The 10,260-nt window shown below is 40.9% G+C and overlaps 1 protein-coding gene across 1 annotated transcript in view; it reads right to left on the bottom strand.

Annotated features, from left to right (window-relative positions):
- arvcfa (ARVCF delta catenin family member a) overlaps positions 1-7,476 on the bottom strand; it is a 31,556-nt gene extending 24,080 nt beyond the window's left edge. The window contains exons 1-3 of the mRNA XM_034096490.1: positions 6,881-7,476; positions 3,296-3,472; positions 1,849-2,414 (exon numbers count right to left, since the gene is read on the bottom strand). Coding sequence (XP_033952381.1) covers positions 1,849-2,414; positions 3,296-3,472; positions 6,881-6,901 — 764 coding nt within the window. The 5' untranslated portion in view covers positions 6,902-7,476. The remainder of the gene's footprint in view (positions 1-1,848; positions 2,415-3,295; positions 3,473-6,880) is intronic.
- Between the last annotated feature and the right edge of the window lie 2,784 nt (positions 7,477-10,260).

Here is a 10,260-nt window from a genome sequence, read left to right as displayed (position 1 = left end):
TGCGGCTGAGAAAACAGTATTTTCTGTGTTCGAGTTTTACTCGCTACAGGGTGTACTTTGAGGGTTTGTGACTTTGCAGACCGTTTACATGCATACAAAGCTACATAACACACAAGTGGATGGGTAATAACTAGGGATGGGAACGATTAATCGAATATTCGAATATTCGAAATGATTCAGGTATTCGAATAATTATTCATGTATTCGATTATGAGTTATGAATATTTTTATAAACTTTTTTTTTTTTTTTTTTGGGAGTGATGCCTAAGTTGATTACATATTATCAAATTGAATAATTCAATGTATTTATACACGACAGTGCCATAGCTAAATGTGTTAGGTGACGTCTAAAGGTGTGTTTTGCTCCGCTCACCGGTCCCTCACAGCGGGCAGAGCTGCAGGTGCTGATCTCTCTCTCTCTCGTGTCCGGTTATACTTCACTCGCGTTTATGTCCAAATCCATCAGATCTAGCTGGTTCTAGCTAATGATACGGCTGCTGCCCCTCCCTACACGCAGATCACGCAGACTCAAACCTCATCTTAGGCCCAAATGTGGCGCAAATGAGCTCCGCAGCCGTTGCGAGGTTCCGGCGCTAACAGTTCATGAGCGTGCTCCCCCGCCCCCTGTCAACACTCGCGACACATGAGTGGCCAGCCTAAACAACAATAAGCGCTGCTTGTGGCGGCAAAGTACATGGACATTTTGACTGGAGAGATTTAGTTTTGCCGGTATTCAACATTTTACCAGTCATAGTCCGGTAATTATTTACACTCTAAGAAGAGTCCTACACAGCAGACATGGCGTCAAAAAGGAGTAATGTGTGGAAATACTTCGACCAGGTTAGTGAGTGCGGTGTAGAGGTCAAACTATGCCAAATTAAACTTATATACATGCTATACCTTGCTATACCCGCAACCTCCGTTCCAGCTGAGAGGGTCTTCTCTACAGCTGGCCTGATTGTGAATCGCCTCCACACTATAGCTGTCAAACTGTGATCACCAGTTCAATCCATTTGACAAATTCGACTTGGTTTCTACACTTATTTGTACATGTATGTATGTCTAAAAAAATCTTGAAAAAAAATTGGGTAAAAAAAAAATGTAAAAAAAAATATTTGGAAAAAAAAAATTTACCCGATTTTTTTTTTTATAGGATATGTACATTTCGGTTAACCGGTTAACCGTTTTTTGGGGGGTCGAATATTCGAATATACATTTGCTTTCAAATTCCCATCCCTAGTAATAACCGGATAAGCATGTCATGGGACCTTTAACTCTTAAAAAATATATAAGAATCACTGACATTAAAACGGTTTTTTGTTTGAAATCTAACTCTAATGTATGGAATCCAGTCAAACTGCAGGTACATAAGTGCACCACAGAGTTAAATGGGTGTTGAGGCATTTAAAAACTATCCTCTTTCTACTGCTATAAAGTTATTGATGCTATTTATGTCAATGGTAAATTGGCTTTCTATTGGCTGCAGTGTTAAAGGTGATCTCATTAGAAAAGGGGCCTTATTGATATTTCAGTGATTGAGTTACATTTTCCTTCCCCGTCTGCCTTCTGTACAAAATATGTTTAAAGGAATCAAAGAAAGGCCTTAAATAACCTGACAGCCTTTTTAGTGTACTTCAGTGACTGAATGAGAAACACATCACACGCATTTTACAGATTTATTTTTCCCCTGGCCCTTTCATAACGGTTAAATACACATAGCAGAGACTGATCTATATTTGACCTAACCTGTAGTTACCATGGAAACAACAAGTTAGTACTTGAAAAACTCATTTACACAGTCTCCCCTCTGGGATCAATCCAGTTTGATCTAATGTACCATCCTCTTACCTGGTTCTGGAGGGTTCTCTGAGGAGCTCCATGGTGGTGATTGGCCTGAACTGGTGGACCCCCGCCAGTGTTGGGTAACTGGAAGCCGGGTGTTCAGCCTTCAGGTCCAGGGGGTTTTCTCCCCCTTCCTCCTCCGCCTGGCTGCTGAGAGCTGCCGGAGCGTAGCTGTCCCGGAGGAAGGGCAGCGTGCAGTGAGCCCCCGTCTGAAAGTTCTTGGCGGGCCAGTAGCCATGGAGGGTGGCCCGGGACAGGCTCCCATACCCCGGACATAACTCCCCCCTGATGCCTCTGTAGCTGTCAGGGAGGGTGTACACTCTGCTCTGCCTGTCGGGGTTCACCGGCTGAGGCTCTTCAGGCTGCTGCACCACCACTGGCGGAGGCGGCTGTGGTGTAACATACTTGGGGGGGGCTTCAGAAGTTGGGGGCTCAACAGGAGTGTCATCTTGAACCTCTGGAGTCAATATGAGATCAGGTGTGTCTGGTATCTGGGGGTCCTCCTGCTGTGTCCCTGGGGATTGGGTTTCATTTGGAGCCTGTTCGCCATCTTGTTCCACAGCTTTGGACTCCTGCAAGGATTGATGCACCACAACTAGTATCTCTCTACACAAATATAATTAGATGTTAGTCTTTAAAATCCCATTGGTATGAAAGGTCTTAGTATTCCTCTTATGGAATGCTACAAGAAATGGTGTGTTTACAGAGCAGGAATTGTTTGGTCTTAATTTACTTGGAACATGTTTTACTTACTGTGTGTGTTTTTCATCAATTCAACACTACCCTGGCTTTTTGAGCCGCCAGTAAATAATGATTTCTTCCTTCCTGCCAAACAGTAATGAATTCCTCACGTTGAAAATTTGCTTGGATTTGACTCTGATGAAACAATTTGAGGTCCAGCCACTGTTTAGAAGCAGGGTAAATTGAAGGAAATGTTATTGTGTCGTTTATCAAACTGCATTTAGTTGTTGACTGTGAGCAAAACCTCATACCACAAAAACATATTATCTTGCAACTCACTTAAATTTAAACTAATTGCAGAACAGGTTTTGTGGTGTTGGTTTTTGTACCTGAAACTCAGTAATATAGAGAGATCTGAGATAAGACACATGGCTCGGGTAACACCTTTCTTTAGGATGCATATATTTTCATAGTTCTTAAAACAAATGTTGGTTAATAAGTTGAAAAATAATAGTTAAAATCTTCAAGAATATACAGTAAATGTAGTCACAGTAGTGACAAGTGGATCTTATAGCCTGACAGTTCAAGTATTACTTAATAAATAAATTCAATATATAAGTACAAAGTATTTTTGAACATCTATAAGTTGATGTTTTTATCATTGCCAAAAAAGACTTGACTCTGGTATTTACCAATCAATTAAAACTCTTTTACAAACTACATTAGGTGGTGACAATTCCCAAAAAGTGTGACCAAACATAAAGCCTTGCACCTCAGTGTCTGTCTGCTGCGGGGTGTCGGTCTCCGTGGAGCTCTCATTGGTCGATGTCACCACGGAGGCGATGGAAGTGGGCGTGTCCAGCTCGTCATTGGCTGACGGGTTATCCAGAGTCACCTCTTTGGCCTCCTGGGACAAAGATAGTGGAGGAGGCCCCTCTGAACTCTGCTCCTAAAGCACAAAGACATAAATGTGTGTGTTAATATATTATACACAACAGAGAAATTATTTTGGGGTAGACAACACGATGACAGCACACCGTGTCATTAAAGCTATCGCACATGATAAGGGAATAATGAAAGACTGGGCGCGCAGTCAGTGATGAGAGCACAACTCACTCCCCCTCCATAACCATATAATTTGTATAATATGAAACAAGATCTGTTAAAATCCTGCTGAAAAATGCCACTTATATCTTAATTATGCTGAACATCTGAGACATTCTGTGCCTCTGTTTTCAAACTATTTGGTGAGCTGTAATTTAATTGAGCAATCTATCAATAGCACAATAACACTCAAGCTGCTGCAGAGCCAGAGATCATGTGTAGACAGCAAGTTAGAAATACTGACATAATAAAGGATGAGAGGATTAAGTAGTTGTACGAGTTCTCCATTGTCATATACTTTCGTGCAGGCTTACTCTATCAGGTAAAATGTGCTTTCCTGAAGGTTATTAGTATAACAACAAGTACAACAATCATATATATATTCAGATTCAGATATTTACAGCCCATTGGTGTATGCATGCATGATTTGTTTTCCAATTATTATATCCAGGCTCAATTCCTGTTGAAATGTGCCAACATTTTAAATGGATACAGTTGTTAAAGCTTTTATAACGATATCAGGGAGCAGTCAGCTTCTTTTGAAATGAAGTCTGCAGATACTGACAGACAGGGAGGCTTTCACCGTGTAATAAAAAGAGAAGAGGTACAAAAAAGTAGACACCAACAGTGTAGTGTTTGGTAATAAATCAGGAGGGAATAAAGCCATGTTTTTCTGAAGTGCGCATCTGCACCAGGCTTCTGAGTTACAGTTTAGTAGGTCAACCCGACTGATGGGAACATCGTACATTAAATAAAGCAAAACAGACAATATCTGCATTGTTATTTTGTTTCTCCATAAAACCTATACAAAAAAATCCAGGCCATTTCATAGACATAATGTTCATGCCTAAATCCCTCTTAACAGATGTTGACATTGCCCTTTGTGTTATGTAAGCTTGTACAAGTGCCACTTGACTATGTACAGCAGGATAGTAATAGAACTGGATGGGAGCATCAAGTTAGTTAAGTCATTTAAGTGTGTTATGAGACCATATTAACCACTTACACTTGAATCAATAATCCAGCTGCTGCTCTGGTACAACATGTGGATATTTCTCTAATTTCCATTTGCTTATTTCAATTAGAACTTGAAATTCTCTTTTTCTTCTCAACAGAATGGGATTCATCAACCGGAGTGGATTAATTATTCAGCATCTTGGTGTGAGAAAGAACTGGAGGCAGCAATTGATTGTAAACACATGTTATGCTGGTTTTAATACAAACTTCACATTCATTTAGGCACGTCTACAAAAATGTGCCTCACTGCTCTAATGATCTCAATCAATATCCGATTATCTGATACACCTTTTTTAAGTCCCAAGAGCCTTTTGATTGCAGCAGCTGCAATTCTTTTAGATCTTGGACAAACAATAACAACCAGTCAACATATTAGAGTATAATTGATTTAAAATGTGTTTTTTTAAATCCAGGAAATCCATTCCACTGCATCATTAATAACCTATTTCACCATGAATTGCTTCACCCTCTAAATCAATTTGTATTGTATTTAATACGACACAAATGCTTATAATCTCAACTGAAATGCATCACTCAACAGCACAGACATTAAATGCTAAATACTGCAATCGGATTAAAATAAAATAAAATACCAAACTCTTTTTTTCTGAGGCTGCGGCATTAAACCGAACAAGTGCTGAGAACTCAACTCCACTGCATGAACTGAGGCTGTGGAGATCAGCTGACTGCATGTGGAGGGAGAGGGCTTGATTCGCTTTTCAAACAGCAAACACAAGAGCCCCTCATATCCAAGAGCAAAATGTGTCGACGAGGGGCGACGAGATGAAAGGGTCACACAGGAGAAACTGGCAGCCGGGAAATGCTTTTGGCTAAAACACCTCTGAAGGGGGTTTGATTGGACATTGTTCGGCTACACTGAGTGAACGCCAGGCCAAAAGATGGACAGGGAACTACTGTTATCCATATGCTTGATGGCATATTTGGAGGACGATAATAGGCTGGACAGGGGCCCATGTTCTGTCCCCGTCTGATTCGAGCTCCAGGGAAGGCCAGGCCGCTGTGAGTCAAATCTCATTTAAATAACTCACTGCACCATCACTAACTAAGTCTGCTCGCAGAGCCAAATAGGTCGAGATGACAAATCTGACTTTTAAAAAAATGGGGGAAAGTCTGGTATGTAGCTGGGAGGAGACAGAAGGGCATGATTAGCATCTTGTCCCCATCAACTCTCAGTTTTGGGGCCAGCTGCAGCCAGGTTTTATATTTGGGGGACATGTAATGCTGAGTGAGTTTTTAGGTGACCTGCTCAAGGGCACAACAGACAAGCCATGATTAAAAAATAGTCCCACATCTATTTCAGATAGAATACATCATTCTAAAAATGATGTAATTGAATCAGTGAGGGCAGTCATTTTGTAGTGATCAAACTTAAATCAGCTTTAGCAGGCAGTTTGTCTTTTTCAAACTGTGGGATTGAAAGAGTAATGCTTCCAGTGGATAATAAAACATGACATCAGCCCACTGATGTCAGAAGACATTAGTCACAAGTTTGTCACAACTCATGCCCTCCACTATCTGTTGAATCAGTGATGCTCATGGACATTTCGTGTTGCTGTAGATTCTGAATGAAAATGCCACTGAAATGACCCATTTCCTAAAAGGATTCTTATTATTTAGGACTTGTTTCCTGCAGAGACCCCATTGTCTGTTATGCAATAAATCATTTTAAGTCATAACCCTGTTTGGAGAAAACACTGATGAAAAATGACTGGCCAGAAAAAACAGAAAGAAGGATATTCATTCTCAAAGTTTCTATTCGAAGCCTCTTTTCCCTCCTCTGAGCCTCAAATAGTTAAATGCTGCATGGTCAAATGTGATGTCTCTCTGATACATCACGGCAATACACTTACCAGTGTGTGCAGCATCGCCCCCCCCTTGAGGGATAACCTCCCCTTATAATGCAATCAAACATGACCCCCCCCCCCCCCCCTTATAAGCTTGCCTATGCATTTGCACACATGCTTGGCGGTGCGCGTGCACACAAACACACACTTGATGAAGATGTTAGCATCATGTCCCCACAAGGAGACTGCACCGAGCAGCAGGGAGAGGGAAGGAGGTAAAGCGATTGATGCCTCCTTCAGTCATCATGACAGAGGCAGAATGCAAAGTTGTGGAGGGCTACAGTTCTCTGAAGGAAGGAGAGGAAAAAACTGACAAGCAAAAAAAAGAGGGAGGGTACAGAACAAATAGAGCCATTCCACCACACACTTACCTCTTTTACTTCAGCGGGCATTGCCAAATCTTCTCTGCCTCCCCACAAATGATGAGCAAGATGCGTCCCCCAGTGAGAGTCTGTTTCTCTGCTGATTTTTTGCCTTGACTCTTCCTTTGAGCATATGAGGCAGTTCAAACACGAGCAGCCATCCTTTCCTCCCAGCTTTCACCAACACACGTCCTCTCTCTCCCTTTTTTCTCTCCCTCCCTCTGCCTCTGTTTTCTCTTTCTCTCACAAACGCACACTAGACGCACCATGCACAGATTTGCTCAACACAGACATCCACACACACACACACACACACACACACACACTCAGAAGCAATAAACGGCGGGCTCCCTCTCATTACTGCACTCCTCCTCTGATCTGTGCTGCAGTTAATGTGTGCGCTATTAGCAAGGTGCAGAATCAACTCTGATGCTGAGCCTGTGAATGGCTTAGGTAAGTGCAGAGCCCTGCAATCCCTGTGCGCTACCCATATTTTCTGGCAGCCTTGGTGCGCAGGCAGAGCACACACACACACACACATGCCATTCCCTGTGGGCTCACAAGCAGATGCAGCTGGAGCAGCCCGCACTAGTTTGGTCCTGTGTCCCCCATGTGCAGCATAATAAAGGGTGAGGGATGGGAAGGTGCAGAGAGGCTGAATGCTGCACCAGGAAGACACACACTCCACACTGAACCGGTGTTGTTCTGAAAACTGTAACAAAACCTTTTCCCCCACCTGCTTTCCTGTTAGTTAATGCATCTCCATCTCAATGCGTTGTTATTTGATAGGCTTAGAAACCAAGTTAATGATTCATGCAGAAAGGGATTCATAGATAAGGCAAGGCAAGTTTATTTATAGAGCACTTTTCAACACAAGGCAATTGAAAGTGCTAAATGCTCCATATGTTTTTTAGATGTCGTCACTAAAAAATCTGAATCATTTGTTGTGGTGGATTTTTTTGGGAGCTTCTTTCTCTTTTCTGATGTAGTGGGTATAACATCATTTCTAAAAAAGGAGTCTGAGATTGGCTGAAATGGTCTGAAATAATCACGTTGATTTTCTGACATCCACTTGACTTGAAAAATACTGACTGATGATCAGCTATCATCTACGGAACAGTGCCATCTCTCATCTGTTTTTCATTTTGATTTAACAGCGACCCTCCATTAGTGACCCGGGGAGCATTTAGAGAAACTCATCGACTGCATTTTTGTCATCCCTGTTTGTCTAAACTTTGCTAATAGACAGTGGTTTGATATTTTTGAAGCAAACACCTTTGCATTTTTGAGGTGCATTTCATAAAAACTCTTGGCTCAGTCATCCTTGCCTCATTTTTTTGAATCCCTTGTTGGTAGTCAATAATATCTCCTTGTTATTTCAGAATAACTCAACAGAACAGTATAGCCACAGAAACGGTGAAGTGGAATTAAAAAAGAACCTTGATTATTGTGTGTATTGAGTGATTCTTTTGATCAGTTAAAAAGCTCCCTCGGGGAAAAGCTATCATTTGAGTCATTTCCTTTAATTGAAAAAAGAAAAGAGTGTAGATCTTGCATTGTGGAATTAAATTATCATCTATGAAACAGCATGTTTTCACATTAGAAAGATTTACCGACATGCAAACAAGAATCCATTTGTTCCAGAAATGATTACTGTTCGCTGCTCTCCCACCGCTCCATATCCACACTTGAAGTTCCATCAAATGGAAAACTCCAACATTAAGTGTTTTAATGGTTTTGGGTCACTGACAGACACCAGAGTGGCTTTTTATCACAGGTGGCTTAGTTTGTATACTGCTTGATATTTTAATGAAATGTTGTTGTACTTAATTACATTTATAAAACTGAATATCCAATACTAGATACAGGGCAGACATGAACAGAGATATTAGATGCAGACATAAAGATATACAAAATGTACAAATATACCCAATGCCTGAAAAGTCAGAGGATTAGCTTCTCACTTTGTCCAGAGGGGCTGGAAGTGTTCAAACTTTAATGAAAATGAATTCAATAGTCTAATGTCAACCCAGCACTATAGGAATAGGAGGAAATTGGAATTGGAGGATCAGCAAAGTGATAACAATTCATCTTCTGGGAATAATTAATGTATATAACAAAATTCATAGCAAGCACTTTTTAGCTTTTAAGATATTTCACGATAAAACTGTTGAAAAACTAATGATTCATCCTCTGGGGAACATGAATGAAGAAAACTAATCTGACTATCTCTCCAACAGTTCCTATGTATTTGAGCAAATAATTTAAAGGATATGAAACCATTCCTCCACAAGGAATTGCATAGTACAGTGTTTCAATGATTGTGATGTGAATTGCAAATAGCTAATTGTACAATATAGCCTCTCGGTTTTCCACCATTTCATCATATATGTGCTGTATGTAGTTTGAATTTGTTAAACCTTTAAATTCTCAAAAGTCACTGCAATAACTATGAAGCAAGCAATTTAAAACATTTACATTATGTGAACTTTCTCTGTGCATCATTTTGTCCATCTGAAAAAGCAAGAAGTGAAGTAAAACACTAAAAAACAACCCACACAGGTGTGTCAGTGTGAGATAGCAGGGACTGACACATTATCGTTAGAGCTGGAAATGTCACTGATGATGGATGAGACCTTTTCATACTTCAAATAAATTATACTGGAGTTATTGACATTCCCTCAGGGTGTACAGTTTTGGAAATTACTTTGAGATTATTGCACTTAATGTGACGAAATGTCAGCTGTATGGATCTGTTTTATCTCATTTATTATAAGCTTCTTCTCACTTTCAAGCCCACAAACTTTACCTGATATCACCTCACGTACATGCACACAGACACAACTCTTAAAAAATATTTTTGCCTCAAGGACTTCTCCTCTGCTATTCCTCTCTTCAGGTTGAATAGAGAAATGTTTCATTGTTGGGACGGCATCAAGGACTGCTGTGACAGAGAGAGTCTGTAACCACCAAATTTTCAAGCGTGTCTTGCCTCTAGGCTCTGTCATTTTCCCTAAATTGCTTTTAAATTCTAGGGATTTCCATTTGCCTGCAGTAACCCCCCCCCCTCCCCCTTCAAGGTGAACTCATTACTCATCCATCCGGTTAAGTGGGCCTTCTGGATATGAACCCCAAATGACCGTTTTTACCCATGTGGGCCCACACGACACACCTGCATGGTCTCCCTACACTTCAATGTTAACCTACTTTGGGAGCCGTCTCCCTTAGGTCTGCCGCATGTATAATTACCATACACAAATGTCATTAAACTTCAACCGCTGTCTTCATGTCAGCTACTCACTGCATCTGCCTTTATTTCACTTTCCATACTGAAAGCTGCAGCATCTCTGGCAATTACGTTTATAATGGACGGCTTTCAGAGTCAAACA

This window comes from Pseudochaenichthys georgianus, chromosome 12 (genome assembly GCF_902827115.2).
Source record: "Pseudochaenichthys georgianus chromosome 12, fPseGeo1.2, whole genome shotgun sequence".
NCBI classification, from domain to species: Eukaryota; Metazoa; Chordata; class Actinopteri; order Perciformes; family Channichthyidae; genus Pseudochaenichthys; species Pseudochaenichthys georgianus.
This window is presented reverse-complemented; position numbering and strand designations above follow the sequence as displayed.